This window comes from Seriola lalandi, unplaced genomic scaffold, assembly GCF_002814215.2.
Source record: "Seriola lalandi dorsalis isolate HSWRI2012SDOR001 ecotype SW California unplaced genomic scaffold, Sedor1 jcf7180002054901, whole genome shotgun sequence".
NCBI classification, from domain to species: domain Eukaryota; kingdom Metazoa; phylum Chordata; class Actinopteri; order Carangiformes; family Carangidae; genus Seriola; species Seriola lalandi.
The window spans coordinates 4201043-4220992 of NW_019525453.1; the positions used below are offsets into that span (position 1 = coordinate 4201043).

The 19950-nt window shown below is 41.2% G+C and overlaps 1 protein-coding gene across 2 annotated transcripts in view; it reads left to right on the top strand.

The window, feature by feature from the left end:
* Window positions 1-19950, top strand: part of nrxn3b (neurexin 3b) — a 282518-nt gene that overhangs the window by 56400 nt on the left and 206168 nt on the right. Inside the window, exons 6-7 of one of the 2 annotated variants that reach the window (XM_023430082.1) lie at window positions 13407-13708; window positions 16911-17072. In XM_023430082.1, the coding sequence (XP_023285850.1) occupies window positions 13407-13708; window positions 16911-17072 (464 nt within the window). Of the gene's footprint in view, window positions 1-13406; window positions 13709-16910; window positions 17073-19950 lie in introns of those variants that run through there. The other variant, XM_087180355.1, reaches the window with a different exon arrangement.

Sequence of the window (19950 nt, forward strand, 5' to 3'; positions counted from 1 at the left end):
AAAAGGGAGGAAGATGGAGAGTGACTGTGACAGAGGAGGGAGGGAGGGAGGGAGGGAGGGGGAGAGGAGGATGGCACTCAGAGAGAGGCAGATTTGTGAAGCTGAACATCAGTCCATGCGTTCAGTAAAACCTGTCCTCACATCATCTGCACTTTAGAAAAAATATAAAGTCATACCACCTTGACTTAATTGTCTGTATACATCGGAATCCATGCGGGGAGAGTGTTCTTCTTTCTTCCTCTCTCTTCGTGATTCTTATTATCACTCCTGTTCTCTGTCGCTTCTCTCCGCACGTACTCATCCTTTCAGAGTGCTGATTTATCCCTTCATCTCCAGAGTGTCATTGAAGAGACCCATTTGGATCTACAGACTAATAACCGTCGCAGAGATGGAGAGGGGATAATGTTATTGACTTCCAAGCTAGACAGCAGCTCGCCTGTGTGTGTGTGTGTGTGTGTGTGTGTGTGTGTGTGTGTGTGTGTGTGTGTGTGTGTGTGTGTGTGTGAATGTAATTTCACGTTAATGTACCTACCTAACTTTTTGGATTTTTAGCGTGCATTTTTGATTTTGTGTTCAAGTATCTCACACCTTTGCTTTTTTCACCTTGGTGATGTACTTCTGTCAGTAAGGGAGAAACCGACACCATTAATATCGTATTAAGTCACGTAGTTCTTGCTGAAGACACCTTTGCTAAGTGGATATCATGATATTTGTCCTGGGCATCATCCTACATGTTGTATGTAGGTGTATGCACATCCATGCTGCAAGGAAAAAAAACAAAAAACATTGCATTCCCATTTGCCAGACGAACAGTCAGCCGTGCTGCTCTAACAAGCTTGGATTAGCATAGTTATAGAAACTGTGGGCAGACCTTGCTCCACAAATAGTAAATACCACTTTCCTCAATGATAGTAATTCTGTACTTACCTCAGCATGTCAGGATCAGTGGATTTGATTGCAGAAAACAGGATTTGGAAAGCAGCTGGCATTTGTTTTTCATAAAACACACCCACGCATATTCACTTATTTTAAGGTTTTTAAACATGCATGATCCTGGCATGCACACAGTGGCTGAGTTTGTGCAGGGAAAAGAAAAAAAAAAAACACACATACACACACACACAAAGGCTTACACACATAACATATGCAGTACAGATCTTACTTCGCAGGAGGGAAGCGTGATGGTTCAGATGATTCCATGAGACTGCAGACATGTGAGTCAATCCCTGCTCCTCCCCGGGGGAGGCAGTGGATCCTTCCTGCTAATTTTAGAAAGCTGAGAGGAGGTCTTGGGAATGCTGGAGCTGCTGAGTTTGGTTTAACCAAACCAAGCTTTGGAAGCGAGGAGGCTTAAATACCCCCCTCCCGCTCGCCTGAAGCTCTGTGCAGACTTTTCAAGAAAACGTATGTGGCGAAGGAACAGAGGGAAAGGGTTAGAATGAAAGGGAGAGGTGAAGAGAGCATAATCCAGAGTGAAAAAGTAGAAGAAAAAAAAAGGCATACAGGCCCGGCCTCTAGAATCAGTGTTTCTGCCACGTGATGGAGGATGTGCATGTTGAGTGTGTGCTTGTTTGAACTGTGTGATTAGTGTGGCTGTTTGTCGCCAGCATATGCTGAGATTACCGTTCACCCACTGACGTTTGTGGTTGTGTGTATCCTCTTATTTATGTGTTTGTGTGTATCCTCTTATTTATGTGTTTGTGTACTGAGGCGTAGACTGTGTAGATACTCCTTTATGATCCCGGCATCACACCTTGTTTATTTGCATGTGTAAAGTTTGCAATCAGCCCTGCAGTTAAAGCTTAAAAGGAGAAAGCAAGAGAAAGGTGAGAGTAATCCATCGTTACTCTTATCTTTTGAAGGAGCACATCGTTGCAAATGCCTGCACACACTCTTAACACACGCGCACGCACTCTCACACGCACAGAGTGAGAGTCACATATTGTTTTGGCTACAGGCTACAACTGGTTCTAGCTGGATTTAAAGCTACAGCGTTTTTTTTTTCTTCATTTTGCTAAGCTCAGTGTTGAATATGTTTCCCTGAGTTGTATGCAGCTTTATCCCTGACTCTCTCTTGCTATCCAAGAAATAATTATTGTACTCAGTCCCTCCATCTAGTGCGGTCCTGAGACCAGTTTAACCAGTCAAGTCAATGGGGAGATGTACATTTGAATAAGAGAAGGGGTACTCTTTCTGTCACTGCACCATGAACTGATTTACACAGTATTTAAGTAGATGATAATGTAACCAAACTGCTGTTCACCTCCATCTTAAAACAGCACTCCATGTGATTGGCTGTTGAGATGAGGTCATAGTTCAAGCCTGGGGGTGGGGGTGGGGGTGGGGGGTGCTTGTTGTTAACAGCCTTTGGCACCCTACTCTCCCCGCACCCACCACCTCGCCATCTAGATTATATTGGCTTTAAGGGCTCTTTCACGGTGAGTCATGTTTATTTCATTGTCCCTTTTATGGCACCGCTGTTCCCCTTTTAACCCCTTGCCTCCCTGCACGCAGCTAAATGTTCTGCCAGTACACAGGAGAGTAAGTTATAGAGGTAATAAATATTAGATGGCCTCAGCTTCGACTAGGAATGTGTGCTAATCTGTTTCAAGTGGAGGAGAGGGACTTTGACTCTCACTCGCTCTCATTAGTTCATGATTTCTGCTTGGAATCGTGTTGCATTATTTCAAGCAAGGTCAAAAAAATCTTAATAATGTAATAATATTTAAAAACTGTAAAAAGAAAAAAAAAGAGCGAGAGAGAAACATGCCATCTGGCTCAGTTGGCTAAAACCCACAACTTGTAACTCAAATGCAGCCTTAGAACTTTGCAGCATGTCATTTTCAAAATAAATGTTAAAATAAGTGTATTTTCTGTAGTTTCATAGTGTAATTTCTATTATTTCTGGGCCTTAGAATGGAGCATCCACAAAAAATCTACTTTATTATTGTGTAGAAAAATAAAAAGGTAGAATTAGGATGCCAATTTTACCAATTTTAAACATGATTACAGTTGATTTTCTTTAAAATAGTATCACTGTGCAGCTGGATATAAGTTTAGTTAGCCAAAGGTCTGAGCAGTTACTGTAATTCACACACAATGAAATCTACCAAAACTTGAAAAAAAACTTGAAAAAAAATATATTGTGGTATCACTTTTGTTATTTTAATAAACATTTTATTTGTAATTTTATTTTAACTGCAGTTGTTAACCTCAATACATAAACTTCAACACAGTTCAGATCTCCTGTAAGTAGGAAATGAAAACCCTTCACATCAACCTTGCAGTGGTAATTACAAATGTGAATTTTATATTGGCTCTCATATCTCCAATGTGGCATTACAAATTTAGAAACTGTGTCACCATAAGCCGTAAACAAACCAGGGAACCCATGAAATCCATAATATTAAATGCACAATTAATCTCTTATACAGTCAGTCTTACATAAGAAAAGAAAAAAAAAAAAACATACTTGATTTAAAAAATGCATAGGAAGTGGTCGCTGTCTGGGGTAGAATGAAATATGACGATATGCGAACGTGAATATTATATGCTGTATGCAAATGATAAAGATGTGTGTTTACAGTATAGAATAAAAAAGTGTCAGGTATTCTATGATACATGTGTTACTGCAGTTTGACTTTACTTAAAAGGATGTGTCAATTGCTTTTTTTGCTGTTGGTCCTCCGGCATGTGTGGGCAGAGAGCAGCAACATAGCATACTGAAGCTACATCAAGCTCCATAGCTAAGTAGGTGATGAAGTGCTGGACACATCAATGGTCAAAAATAAGGCCGGACTTGAAAATGACTTGAAATAGCTCTCAGCGTAAGTGGTCCTCTCATTAAACAAATACAGATATTTTCATTTTCATTAGCCATTTGTTGATGGAGTCTTGGACTGAAACGGGATACGCCACTAAAAATAATGATAACAGTAACATGCAGCTTCATGCTCCATGTCTCTATCCACAGGCAGTGTGCGAACTGACAGAGACTGATGTTGTGGGGTGGAGGCACAGCCGGGCTTCTGACAGGAGAGATAATAGCCAATAAGGCAACGCCACTCTGGATGACTGACAGGCTCCAGGGAAGGCCTCGCCTTTCCCACAGCCCTGATCCATGGAGCAAGCGTCCACTCAAACACAATAGCAAACACACACACACACACGTGTATACGCAAAATGCACAAAAATGCTTGTTTATACATGCATACTTGCACACACGTACATACAAACCATTCAGATTATTGACGGATTGTTTACTAGTCAGTGATGAATGCTCACACTAAATTAGATAGGTAGTCCAGTACAATACACAAACACATCCATTCTCTGTAGCTTAAAGTAATTAAATGATTTGGATCGCAAACAGAAAAGCAAATTTTATGGTAAAACACATAATGTGTCAGACAGAGGGACGAAAACAAATAACTCAACAAACCCACACAGATGCTGAGTGATGCGAGTCCATCAAGGCACTGCTCTGCAGAAAGGTGGAGAATGTGAAACTGATACAATGCTCACTGCTGTCACTTCCCATTTCGGCGCGGGATGGCAGCTCTCAGGCTGACGCAATAGCCAGCGTTCAGGAGACACACTGTCAAAGATCCTTTGATTGTTGACGGAAATAATACAGACTTTGGATGACTCCATAATATTGTAATCCATAGTTACAGCCATTTAAAAAAGGGAAACTACTCAAGGATTCATGAATGCTGTGCCCGTGGTGTACAGTAATTCAGTCAGTATGTGACAGTATAAACGCACACATGGAGATAAAAAGCGGACAAGTAAAGAACCATCAAGATGTAAAGTCTTGAGCTGCGTCAGGATGTTTTCTCAAGCTGAACAGTGTTTCTGTGTTAAATGCATGTTGCACATTTGCCCATGGACATGCTTCAGATCTTCCTTCTTCCTGCAGTCATGATGGATTCTTCATATAAGCAGCTGCTAAAAAGAGAAGTTTTTTCTGTGTTTTAAATTTTAATCATGATGCTTGACCCCCTGTTGCTGAGCAAACTAAGTGATCCAAATGAAGAATATGAACTTCATCATTTCCTATCTTCTCTTACTGTACATCTCAGAAAAAAAAAGGCCAATACTTAGTCAGTCAAATAATGGGAGCACACGTGACTGCATGTGTTGCTGGTTTCTATGCAGTTTCCCACAATTCTCCAGGGTCAGTTCTGTGTGGAAAGTTCTCTACCTAAAATACATGATAAAAACCTGCTACATTAGTGTATTGGGAAAGATAAAGGATAATTAACTCACATTTCTTGACAGCAGAATAACCAAAAAATAATGGAACTAGGTAAAAAATAAAAAGACAAAGAAAAAATAAGGCAAAGAAAAACAACATAAGCAACAACAATAATTTAGCTTATCACATGTTTTCTACTAATCAAACAGCAAAGGTTCACTGAGTGCATTATGGCAATTGCAGTGTTAATTAGTAATTTACATTTGTATTGTTTCTATTTTTACATGCAATGCATACAGTAAAACATTTTTTCCTTATTCTGTTGATTTTCATGCAAAGCTGGTTTTCAAATAGCACAAAACAAACGAACAAACAAAAGAGGCCGGTCACTAATAACAAATGATTCATGTTATACTCGCCATTCTGCTGCTGAGTTTCTCTTTTCTAACAGGAGTAATTAATAGTTTGCATATTCGTTCCAATGGTTTCTTGTTTGCCGTACTCATACACACCACATTAAAAGCCTCCCCGTAGAGGGAAGCCTGCAAGACTTTTATTGAGAAAATTCTGGAAGAAATATTGAGCCTCAGTCATTTCAAGTCACATGCTTCATGTACGTCAAGATTTATTCCTTAAGTCTGTTTCCATCGGAGTTGCTTTCATTGATACACCAACCAAAAAAAAAACTGTTGCAATATTCTAAGATTTGTTTTTTTTATGTTTTGTTTTTTTATTTCCACTTTTTTATGTGCAAACTCAAAATATGTGTAAAAACAGGAGGATGGTGACACTTTATTTTGATAATATAATGCATTTTTTTTTTTTTAAATCTTAAATATATACATTCTGTATTTCCTTTTCTTCTTATTTTTACAGGTATTTTGTTTACTATTCTTTATTGCGCTCCAGCCTTTTAGCACAGCCTCAGGAGTATGTCACGCTGCATTTCGCTGCACACACTGAGTAAGAATGTGACAAGTAAACCAGTGAATCTTTGAAATCTTAATGACTTGTAACTGCAGCCTGACTACATGTTTTGAAATGTCTTTAGCATTTCTTTTTCAACATCACAACATTTTTAGCTCATCTTTGGGCTGGGTGATGTTTCACAGTTCCCATTACTGAGCCTTTTGAGCCCTCTTTCACTCACGGAATAAATGTAGAGAGCAGTCCCACTACTGATTGCATAATTGGCTGCTGCTTTCGTAAATCAGATGCTAATTACATGCAGATTGCGGGAGCAAATAGAAAGGTTTTCACGGACAAATCTGGCCTTAAATGCACACAGTGATGGATTACATACTGTATTTCAAGCAAGTTTCAGGTCTCTGGACATCTTTGAACAGCTCTCCTAACTTTCTCTTGTACCTAGAGCTTTGAGAGGATCAGTAAAAGACTCGTCTGAGACGTCCTGCTTCAGTCCCTCTCTCCCCTGTGTGTTTTCAAACATCACTTCACTTAAACTTAATTGTCCAGTATTAGTATTGGGAGTGCAGTCACCACATCTCTGCCTTACTCTGTCTCTCTCTCCTTTGCAAACTCATCCTCAACCCCTACCTCCACACTCTAGTATTCGCTCCGCACAATTGCCTCAGTTGATGGGATTGGTCCTCAGGCACCTGCCCCCATTCGTCAGACACCCTCCATCCCTCCATTGTTCACTCCCACCATTCGCGCCTCCCCCCTCTGCTGTCAGTCCAAACCTCATCACTCACTCCATGGAGACTCCACCATCAGCAGCCAATAAGGAGCTTCAGTGACACATACACACACATCCAATCACGCTGAAAAACACACTGAAGGTGACAGTGACTAGCTTGTCACAGCCAGTGTCCAGAGGGGAGCCTTGGGCCATGTCCACATTAATGCAGATGCATTTTAAAATTACATTTACCTTTCCAAAGTTTTACAGCTCATTATCAGATCATTTTCTCCGGCTGAAAACTGAAAACAAGATTGATGAGAGCAGTGAGAGTGAACCAAAACACTAAAACCAAAACAATGAATTGGAAGATGCTAAAATGCTCCGTAGAGTTAAAGGAAACTGCAGAGTTACCGATCATTTTTACATGCTCATGCTACTTTAGGGTGTGATTGTGAAAGAGTCTTAAAAAGTCGAGCTAAAATATCTACTAATTAATGGCTGATCCACTCACGAGCATGAAAACGGTATGCAAGTCTTACATGTTTTGGCCTGGAAATGCTGCTAAAAACATTATCTAAAAAACATTGCTTATCCACCCAGCATGATTTAGGTACCTTGTGTAAAATGTTGAGTCATCAGACGGTACTGCTAAACAAAAAGGTCAGGGGATTTTCAAAATAAATAGATTCATCATCTGAGGACAATGAATATCCAAAGCAAATGTAATGCACTCTACCTCATCAAGAAACAAAATGTCTGACAAATAGAAATTGCGGCCTCATATAGATACAGAGGTGGCACCAAGAAAAACTTAGGCTATCCTCAAAAATGAGTGGAACTCATCCACTGAAGATAATGAAAATCTGTACTAACTTTCAAGACAGTCCATTTTCAAATGTTTGACTCAGTTCAAATTATCTTCATTGTCCCTTACAGGAAAATTGATTTGCAGCCAGGATATACAAACTTAAACTTATTGACATAAACACACAGTATGACATGATGGCCATAGTGATATGTAAGAGTTCATTAATCAAGGTCAAAGTGCAAAAGTCAAACAAGTAAATAAGTCAAATATGCAAAAAATTAATACTGATTCAATAAAACTTCTATAAAGAGAGTCATCATCTCAGAGTAGACATTAAAAGAGCGCATCAGGAAAAAAAACATAGCCGAAACCTTATTTTCCCCTGAGTCCCTCCAACAAGGTCTCAGGGTTTAGCCTTTGCACATCAGCAGCCAATAGGAGAACATGTCAACCTGTTGACCTGCTCTCTCTGCAGGTCTGATAATAAAATTACCGTCCCACTGAGGATTATCAAAGTGTAGACTAATTGTCTCATAGATTGTAGAAGCTGACCACCCTGCTTCTCTTCCTTGTACAGCCCATCTCCTATAATGAATCATACTCTGTCCCAGTGAGGATGGTGCATTCAAGTCTGCCTCCCTTTTCCCCGCAGGAGTTTCTACTGCTTGAACATTTTGAAGTTGAGAAGGGTTTACTTTATTTATGTGCTTTATAAATATTGCAGTAAAAAAGCCAGTACTTTGAGTAATGATGGAATATGAACATCGCAATGCAATGTTTTTCAGCAGGCGGTCTTTCAAAAATCTTTGAAATCACAATTCTTAGACACTAATTTCTTTCACTGGGGATTGTACTGTTGCAGAAATGATCTTCTGAGCGTAAGAATACTATGAGAAAAGTGTTGGATTTGCAGTGATACTTTGAGGGAGGTGAAGGGCGAGGAACCAAGAGCGGGATTTGGTGGGTGTGCTGTGTTATCAGGTGTAGTAATAAGCTATACTAATGCCACAGGGACCGCTCTTCACCGCTAGTCTTAACACACAGTGTCACTTTGTTTCTCTGGAGAGCCATTGGAAGTGCCTCTGTCTCTCTTTCCCCCCATCTGCCACTCTCGCTCTCCTGCTCCGTCTCTCGCCGCCTCTCTTCTTTCTCCCAAACTCTCTCTGCTTTTCTTTCTCTTTCTCCCTCGCGGTCTCTGCTTCCATCTCTGGCTTCCTTTTGTTCTAGACTCTTTTGCTTCCTCGGTGTCACTTCTGTTTACGTTCATCTCTCTCTTTGTCTCTGTCTTTGTCGCTCTTCCCTCCTCAGTCTGTGTGTGCAGACATCTAAGGCAGTCTCAGACAGGTTGTCCGCCGTGGCTTCACAAGGTTACGTGAAACACAAGATAAGAAAAGAAAGTGTCAGGGGTGACAATTCGCTTCAACCTCTTAGATATGTCATGCGACATCTTGAAAGTTGTCATGAAGAGGACAAATTCAGCGTCGGTTATATATATATTTTTTGACAGGAAAATAAATCCCTGAGAAACCCTACGTACACAATTTTCTCTTTTGTATCCCGGGTTGAATGTGATTGTTGCTGCAGTACATTGGTCATAATTGGCCAGTTAAATTGCCATGCAACACATTCCACCAAATCTCCCTTCAGCAAAAGCCTGTCTGACAGTGCGGCCTGCCTTTGAAGAGAGACATCACCCGTGATGCTCCGGATTCATTTGACACGTGATGGCTCGCCACTGCGCTTTAAGCTACGCAGTAGCATGGTTAGCATTAGCCTCATGTCAGGAAGCAGTGGAGCACATTGTTCGTGTTTGGCTGTGTCAGGCTAACCACGCTGATTTAACTGTTATTAGCAAAATGATGCTGATTTTTCACTTTGGGAAAAGGGGAAAGAGAGAATAGCAAAGATGGAAAATAAGAGAGGGAGGGTGTGTTGAAGCATGGATTTTGTTAAATTTAAATGCATTGTGTGGGATGACACCACAACCTTGAATGACTTCAGTTCCCGAGGGTGTCACACAAACATCAATGGCGAAAAGCGCAACTTAGCTTTCTATGTTTAGGTCTGGAACTTCGGGCTTGTTTATCTGCAAATGTAGTGCAAACATGCATTTGATGTGTTGGATGTCAGCACAGATTGAGTTCACTTCACCAGAGAAAAGTCTCCCTGGGACTATGGGCTTATGGGCTTGGAAGCCTTACAGCTGTAGCATCTCCAGCTAAAGTCAGTATTTTGCCTCGATAATCACAATGCCTCCTGTTTCTAATCTTATCATTAAACTCATCTGATTCCCCCTTATGTCTTTTAAGTCTTTTGCCTCGCATAGTGATTAGGGACAGTTTATCATCCTGCCGTGATCTTAAGGAGGTTGAAGGTTGTGGACCGGAGCTCTGTAAGGTGACAGCGCTCCCTGCTCGAAGGCCCCGTGGGGTCAGACTGGAGAGCGAGCTCAGACAGCATGGGTGAGTGTGGCCAGGGAGGGGGAGAACGGAAGAGAACGGGAGATGGTAATGAAGGAGCTAATTGCTTCCAGTGGATTTTGAAATCGAACCCTAGCCCCCTGTGCATGGGCCAGGCAGAGCGCAAATGGAATATTGATGACTATTGCGAAAATAAGGGAAAATGACCCTGCGATATGATCAATATGAAAGCCACAGATCTGTGCAGGACATGTCTCAACAGGCAATACATTTTCCCTGGTTTTTATGGATCCGTATACACTTACCACGGGTTTAATATTGCTGAGGTGCACAAATATTGCATTATATCAATTTGCTCTCTCTATTATTCATAGGAACCATGTTTTATTGATAGTCTTTTCAGCTCCACAGCAACTTTGTAATTACATCATTGTAATTAATACATATAGGGATAGTCAACATACTATAGATGGGTAACCTTTTATAAGTAAAACATGATAAATTATTAGACATAATATTGGACAATACAAGTTAAACAGGAAAGAGGGACATTGGGGACTATTTATTTTCCCATCAAGATCCAGTTTTAAAACGATTTATTGATCTTCAACTAGACCAGATGGTTTTTATCGATAAAAGATACAACGCCTAGTAGTACAAAATGACGAAAGTCAGTTTGATTCATCCTCTGGGAACCATGAATGTCTGCACAAAATTTTAATAGCAATCCCATCAGTAGTTGGGATATTAGAGTCAGGAGCAAAGTGGTGGACTGACTGACATTGCTACGACTAGAGCTGTGGAGCTAGCTTTAGTGTGGCTAAAAGAGAAACTACTGACAAAACCTCTATTACACTGGTCAACAGGTCAAAGCTCTTTAACTGCAACATATATTATTTCATGCATCATCCAGCACTCAGTACACAGCCACTAATGGCTGTTTGCTCTTTGCACCTCTTAATAATGATGTGAGCAGGAATCCTCAGATAGACAAACTAATTAGAGTATGCTGGTTAGATGAGGGGAGTTGCCATGACAATGACCTTACCACCTTGGGACAGGTGAGAGTAGACAAGATGAGCTGTCAGGAGTGGGTCTGAACAATTACCATGCTGAATGCCCACAAACAAAGCTGAGATATACTGTAGAGACGACGGCTGCTTCCTTTCTGGTGTTTTTAGCCTTTTAAATCAAAACTGTGTTTTGGATTATTCCTTTGGGGAAAAAATGAAAGCAATTACTTTTATGAGCAAGAATTAGTCTTACAAAGACAGTCAGCCTTCTACCTACATTTGCCTGTCATTTGCCATCAGGCATATGCAAGGTGCCTCCGGGCAGAGACGTTACAGAGGGCCCCCCTGTGCCTTTATAGCATCTACAGTTTCTACAGAACATGGGTCAGTGCCAACTGCTTCAAGGTTTCTCTCATGCTTGAGGACCCCCGAGGGTTTGGGCCCCTACTAGTCCAGATGTACAATAAAGCTAACTGGAGCAAGGAGCTAGAAACCCATTTCATTATAGGCGCTGATGTAACCACACTGTGGATATATAAATCAATATTTTATTAATCATGTGAAAGAGTATTTCTTTGGAAAAAATGACACTGGCAGAATTGATGGAGCTGCCATGCCACTTATTGTTTTTCTTCAGTACTTACAGAACTATCATTTTGTGTTTGATGTCTGAGACAATTGTTCAAGAACAATTTTTTATGGATATACATTCGACAGGCTTCTCCACACAATGAATGCCGGTGTAATTTCTTAGATCAGATGCATGAAATCAGAGGAGATGGAGAGGATTTTTGATTCTCGAATGTATATTCTGCTGCTTCTCTGTGTTGCGCTGTCTCAGTGGTAATAATGGGTTTCTATTTATTCCTCTGGCACATGGATGAGGGCTTTCACGGGGCCTTTGTTGCCTCGCATACTATTTCCTCTTGTCTCTGTGTGTTGCGCAAAGACATGAGTTTGATGCCGAGGGGAGAATTTCTCCATGACCGGAATCAGCACCCCATCATCCCGCAGCCTCACTCCACTTTCCTTTTGTTTCTCTCTCACTATTCTCACCCCCCCCCTCCACTGCAGCTTTCTGCCAGCTCCACAACACTGCTCCCTCATGTTTACATATAGCCTGATCCAAAACAACAGTCTGAAGCTTTACAGCCTGCAGCCCTTGTACTCGCTCTCTCTCTCTCTCTCTCTTGCTCTCTCTCTCTCTCTTTCTTTCCTTTTTCTCATCTGTCTCTTCGGTCTTCCCGCTTGTGCTTTTTCTCCTTCCACTCATGGCTCTCATGTTTTCTGTGTAAGCACACACAAGAAAATGCAGGATGCAGAGGAAATGAAGTGACACACTGAAAATGGCATTGTTGGCAGGTAATGATGTAGTTGCTGTTACCGAGTGCCACAGCGGTTTGCTGGTTTGGTATGTTGGCGGGGGCCGTTTTCTGAGTGTTGCAATTTCTGAAAGACGCTGCCTTAAATTGTTGGAGAATGAATCTTTGCGTAGTAGTTGTGCCATGTCCAACTTGAAATGTAATTAACAGTGAGTCTGACCTTGTTTCTAACAGATTCTCCCAGACCCAAGCTTACCAAGCCACCTTTTAAAGAGGAGGCAGGTGACGGGTCAATTATTTCATCACAGATCATGAGGAAACACAACTCCTCTGATCCACTCCCTTCTTGTAGAGTCTTCATTTTCCCTCGACGCAGCACTCACTTTCTGTCTCGGGCTGTCTCACCTTACTCTCCGATTTGATCTAAAAAAATGGGCTCAGGAAGTCACTTTGCAACGGCGGAGTGATATAAAACTGGAGAATCAGTCTAAGTTTGATTTATGCGCACCATTAGCGGGGAATAGTGTTCCATCATAAGTAGTCTGTCTGTCTAGAGGCTGTATGCGAAACCTAAACCCACGGTCGTACAGATAGGATTTTATGATCTGAACTGAATGATGGGATTATCATAGCTGTAATTATGGTGAGCAGTGCATTGTGTGTGTGTGTGTGTGTGTGTGTGTGTGAGAGAGTGTGTGTTTGCTTGATGTAACCTTCTCTGCAGCGCGCAGCAGTTCTCATATTTACTGGATCTGCTTCGTGATTGATGCAGGCACCAACATGGATGCTAAGCTTGTCTGATGTATAAAAGATTTGACAATAAAAATGTAAGAATAAATGTCATCATGATGTATAAAACTCTATATTTTGAAGGACACATTGTGAATCATTAGTACAGCGCTACTCACTTGCTAAATATGCTGGATGCAAATGTTCTTTCAGTAGCTCCATAACACCTTGAAGTAACAATTTGGGTTTTTTCTCTTCTGTCATTTCAGCGAGGGAGGAGAACGTGGCCACCTTCCGCGGTTCGGAGTACTTCTGCTACGACCTGTCGCAGAATCCCATCCAGAGCAGCAGCGACGAGATCACGCTGTCCTTCAAAACCTGGCAACGCAACGGCCTCCTCCTCCACACGGGGAAATCCGCCGACTATGTCAACCTGGCACTAAAAGATGGGGCCGTGTCTCTCGTCATCAATCTGGGCTCCGGGGCCTTTGAGGCCATCGTCGAGCCAGTCAATGGAAAATTCAATGACAACGCCTGGCACGACATCAAAGTGACACGCAACCTGAGACAGGTAATCGGGGGTAGCAGTGATGGACGGAGTTTGAAGACAGGTGGATGTTTTTTTTGTTTTTTTTTTGTTTTGGTTTTTTTTTTCGCTGTAGATTAGCTGCTTCCAAGAGCTTTTAAAAGAGAGCTGGCGTTAAGATTGTCACCTTGTTCTGATTGGTTGTCATTCCATCGCCACAGTTCAGAAACATTGTTGAATTAGATTTCATAATTTCTCAGTCGTCCTTATACTTACATGGAATTATTTCTCATTTAATTTCATTGTTCAATTTTTGTTTCCTCTAAGTGAACAGGTAAAAAGGGCAGAGCAGTTCTTCAGCATGTGATTGATAGCCCAGTAAAGGCGCCGTTATGCTGGGTGTTTTCTTCTCTCCTGTGTGTCAGCACACTCGACTTGTCCTCAAATTAAAGTTGTCTGATTATTCTTCTTTGCTTCACTCTCACCTAAGTTGACACTTCTGTCAGGCGTTGTTGCTATCACCTTGCTTTAACAGACTGTTTTTATGCTTTATGCAGAATGTAGACTTTCACTTTAAAGCCAGGCACAGAGTGTGTTTGCCTTTGAGCCATCCATTAATGCAGTATTTATAGCTCAGATGATCATCGTGCTTTTTTTAAAGACAGAGATACATTTCCATCAAAGATGTGCATTGGTTGTGCATAAGCAGAATTTGTTATTTGACGGATACCGTTTGCCATTTTCCTTAATGTAATTTAAAATGAGCTTGTGTTGCTGTTTGGTGGAGCTAGACTGTATTAGTGTTGAGGCTGTAGAAAAGAGACTCACAAAATAATGAACCTAGTGCTGTGTGGAGGCAGTGCTAGCTCTAAAATGTGGAGTTGTTCGTTGTCTTGGTCGACCTTTAGTTTGTCTCCAAGGTGAGACAGCACTTAGTGTTGCTTTCAGAGCAGCACAACAAGTAAGTGCCGATTTCCTGACCCTCCTTGACAGTAAGCTTTTGCCCCACAGGTTAGTAAATAGTTCTAGCCGAAAATCCCAACAGGATAACACACAGTTTAGGGGGTTAGAAGCTAAGAGCCAAGAGCTTGCCTTGCTTTCTCCTTTCTTTCTTCCTACAGATCTGTGTTTCTTTCACTATCATTTTCTTTCCTCTTTGAAAGACACACTTTGTTAGACTGAGGGTGAAAAAAACACTACAGGTTTTGTTGGGATTGAAGCCATCCTACACAAATTTTTATCTGAAAGTCCCACACCTTACAGTACTTGTCTTTCTTTGTTTTTCTTGCAGGACTCTGATGTAGAAAATTTGGCTAGGATGGCAAGAAGGCCCATTTTTACTGCATCGAATCTCTGACAAAACATGTAGTGTTTATTCGCCACAACACTAACTCATCCATGATAAAGAGTCATTTTTTACTACTAACCAATATCTAACCAACTAATGTACTAACTAACATCCTAATTCTTCATCGTTGCTTTTGGTTTTTGTTTTCTGTCCATCCTTATTAACAACCTTTTTTGTTCACTATTCTTTTGATTTCCTTTCTTCCCCTTTTTCTGGAAAGCAATCAGGCATTGGACACGCTATGGTAAACAAACTACATTGTCTGGTAGATATCATTCTTATTGTCTTTTTTTTGGGTTTGCCGTGTGTCCCCTCCCCCTCTCTTCTTTTATTCGTTCTCTTTGAGTTTCATCCTAGACACTCTTATCAAAAAATGAGGAGATGGGTTTGTATTACCAGGCAATTCTTTCTTCGCTTCTTCTCAATTTCCTCCCTGACCTGCCAACAACCTCCTTCTTTACCCCACAATCCCCCATCCTGTTTTTTTTCACTTTGGCTTTTACTTTTTTTATCTTTGTTTCTTCCACATTAGTGCAGATTTCCAACAAAAAAAAAATAAAAAATTGACTTCTTTGCCTTTTGTCAGGGCAACTTACTTTTTCTTTTATTTTTTTTCACACAAAAAGTCCCCATTTTTTGTGAGGACTGTCGTCCAGAACTGGCAGAAGCTTACCACAATCCCAAAGATGGTGACCTCGACACCGAGCCCTAAAAGAGAAACTACCAATAAATGGCAACCCTTAACTTTCATTGCGGGAGCTCTGACAGTTGTTTCCAACTCACTATGGCGCATGGCATGCCCACATCTCATTGACCTCTCATCTAACCTCAAACCTATCACCCAAAATAACCACTAACACTCTAATCCATTCATTCATCTTCCACCTCTCACTGTATCACTCACTTTGCCCTCCCTGTGTGTGTTTTCGTAGCATGCTGGTGAAAGTGGTGTTTGTGTGTTTTGGCTAACCTGGATCACCCTCACACCTGGGCCCATATACATAACATTTCTAAGAATAAGCTCACTGATCTGGGATTATTGGTCTGGTCCAGTGACATTGAAATTATAACCATGACACCTGAGCTAAACCTGATCAGAGATCAGCGTCAGCTATTCTGAGAGTTTGTTTGATTATGGGCTTTGGTCTTGATTGTGCATGAGCCTCTGCACCCAGTGTGGCCTGCTCCAGCTTTGTATGGCACCATTGATCCACTTACTCCCTTACATGTCCAATTAAGTGTGTTTAATTTGCCTTCTAACAGTGATGACCTTGGTTTGCACATTGATGTGGTGTGAAAAGCCTCCCTTTGTTTTGCATGTGTGTGGATATATAGATGTAGATGTGTGAAAGAGAAGTGAGAATGTGAGACTGATGGTGCGAGAACAAATGTGTGTGCGCTTGTCGGCGTGCGTGCGCACGTCTGTGTGCTTGTGTGCGTTCACATACGTGTGTACTGTATATGTGTGTGTCTGCAGTTACCAGATAAATCCCGAAACCTAAGACAAGTGCAATCAATTTGTCCTTGGTTTGAACATTGTACTAACCCTTCCCCAACCTGAAGTTTCAGAACCAAACCTAGGATCCATTCTCTTACTCCCATCAAAGATAAAGAAAATATGCCTGTGCCATATTTTCTTTACCTGTCCTGTGAATCCTATGGCAAAAATTCCATTAACAAAATCCAAACACTGTCTGGTCCAAAACAATCGCTTCAAGGTACAAAACGATTCTGTAAAAAAGGTTAAATGAGAAACGAACCTACAGTGTGGAACCTAAAGAAAAGTTCAAATATCTCATTTCGAATGCAGACCAAGGAAAGAGGTGTGCTTTATACAAAGCATGGATCAAATACCAGAGTGTAATGGCTTGGCTTTGGCTATGTGTTACCCCCCAACAGGTGACTATCTCTGTCGACGGGATCCTCACCACCACTGGCTACACCCAGGAAGACTACACCATGCTGGGCTCCGACGATTTCTTCTACGTGGGTGGGAGCCCCAGCACTGCGGACCTGCCAGGATCCCCAGTTAGCAACAACTTCATGGGCTGCCTCAGAGAGGTAGGAAGGACTCAAATGAATACAGATAGAGAACAGGTGCACGACTGTGTGGGTTGTTCATTGCCAATATTATATCTGCATTTGCATCAAATTTTATTATTTAGTGTTCTTGTCATACATGCAACTGCTTTCTTAATGTTTACTTAGCCAGAGCAGCTGTTTTAAGATATGGACTAAAATAATAATCAGCATACTTTTCCCTGGAAGGAAGCGAAAGGGGAAGAAAATAAAATTGCATTATCAATTAAAGCTGCTGAGCTGGCAGAGGAAATATCAGACTTTCAATATTCCCTAGCTTAATCTAATTCATAACACTTACTGCAGTTTGTGTGTGAGAAAATATCCCAGAATTGCTTCTGTCACATGTAATTTGCAGCATCAGCTTGAGAGTGCCACTAAAACACCTCCCAATGGGCGGCAGTCTGAAAGAAATATTTGCTTATGATGAAATGAGGAAAAAAAAAAAAAAGCGTTCTTGTTTCGGGACATTTGTAATGCATTTGCTGGCTCTTTGAGCTTGTGAGGAGAGCCAGCAAAATATATGAAGTGCACTGTTATTTACATTTTGCTCACCATTACTTATTCTGTAGCAAGTAATGGTAATAAAGGGAGGACTGGCGACTCTTCAGAGCTGTAAAAAAACAAACCAAAAAAAAACAGTCTGCATCGATTTCTTCAGTTTAGCAGCAGTCTCAGAAAGAGCATTATGTTTTTCCTTTTCACTGTCCAGGGACTACAGTATGAAGCACAGCTTTAACCTGAAACTATACTATATATTTTCATCATCAGCGCATTTATCTGATCATACATGTGGTCTTGTGTGTCTTGTGACTACTGTTCCTGACCTTTAAAACATTAACGCGGGAACATTAAAAGTCATGATCCCAGACTGTGATAAAAGTGTGAAATTACAGGTCTAAAGTACCTCAGATGATTGCTTGCTTCCAAGCTGATAGCCTCCATAGTTTGCTGTGGTGGCAGATACAGATACAACAGCTCTTCTGCTCTAACAGAAAGTCATCTCATACTGGGACAGGATAGACGGCCCCGGCCGCCCCGGCCAGCAGACACAGGCAAACAAACCTGGCAGTGGCTGCTGCAGCTTAGCAAGCTGAAAATGTAGTTTTGTTAACAGCGGCAGTGATGTGCAGTTGCAACAGTTACAGCAGGAAGGCGTAAGGATTTAATTCAGGCCTGCATCTTAAACTCAAGTCTTGCCACTGCTGTCCATGTAGCTCCTTGTTCCAGCTGTTCCCCGTGCTCAACAGACGGATCATATAAAATGACAACATTTGACACTGTGACCATTAATTGATCCTCCGTGTTTTTACCCTGTTGAGAAACCGGTGGAAGTTTCTCGCTTGTATCAGATATCAACCAATGAGGTGCCCTCTGTTTCATTTATCAGTGCTTGCACCGACACTCCAGCATAGAGCTGACTTTAGCTCTATTTAAAACAATTCCTTGTCACCAACATTCCACAAAGTTTAGATGCTACTTTGACTAAACTCAATGACAAGTGCACTGTGACTTCTGCCACAAGCTCGAGAAGCAAAATACATCTTCTGTTTTCCTCAGCCGTGCAAAGAGAACATCTTGGTTCACATATTCATTTGGCACATCAGATTAGTGTAAACTCAGGATCACAGTAACCAGTAATCAGTAACCAACAGAAGTACACTTGAGCCTTACAGTCCATTCTTGACCTTCAAAACCACAGTTGACAAAACACAAAACATGACTTCATTGAAATGTGATGAAAAGTTTGAGAGCCACAGAAAAAAATCAAGACGTGATGACTGTCACACACAGCTCCCTGCGTAGCTTTGTACACTGTAAAGAGTGATTGCACAGGACTAGTTTTGTAGTGACCTTACCACAGAACTGAAGTCAGTGCTGAATGATGTATGTATATGTGTAAACCTTATCTTTTTATTCCACACTCAAAACAATATTGTATAATCAGAGAGTTTACTTTAACCCAGGAATTGTAAACATGGCTACAGAAGTTCATATTTTATTTTTGTGGCATTTCAAAAGCCTTCGTAATACTTTTAAGTTTGCTATAGGGACATTCATATGCCATTTCATCTCAGGCCGGCTGTACTCCACCCTCTCATCCTGTTTTTTTTTTTTTTTTACTTCCATCACAACCCACTCAATTTTGATAAGAGCCAGTAAAGTCTAGTGATATGCTGCCAACCTCAGTCTAGCACCTTCCAACATACTATTCATTTAGCCAAGCTAGCTTCCATCAAACCACAATACACTCATCCTGTTTTGAGGCTGTGTACGTGCACACACACACACACGCACATAAGCGCATTTTGGCGACGGCTTAGAGAAAGTCACCTTGTCCGCATTGTTTTATGTTTCAACTGAGTGGCTCAGGCTCCCATTCCTCCAGTCATTACCACATTGGCTAATGCATCCCCTCATCCATCCTCAAGCTGCCATGACACTTGGTCTTTTTCTCCCTCTTACACATGCAGACACATACTGTATATAAAGACATACATTTTTTAGCGCTGACCCAGCCATGCCTTCGCTTTTACCTGAGGCTCCAAGAATAAATAGTTCAAATATCCTGAGCTTTGGCTTCACTCTAAAAGTGCATGTGATTGTCGTTAACACCCACTCTGTGTTTCCTTTTATGAAAATTAGCTCATTTGATTGTTTGCTTTAAGTCTGTTGTTCCCAGTTTACGAGTTAGCCCACAAAGTGCCAAAGTGATACACAACAGAAAGGAGGGGGGCCTTTTAAAACAAATATAAGAACTGCCTCACGCTCCTCCTTTGTATCATCAAAGTATTATAGCTGAACAAATACATTAAAAGCCACCTGGTGTGCAGCAAGAAGGAATATTTAAAAGCACAGC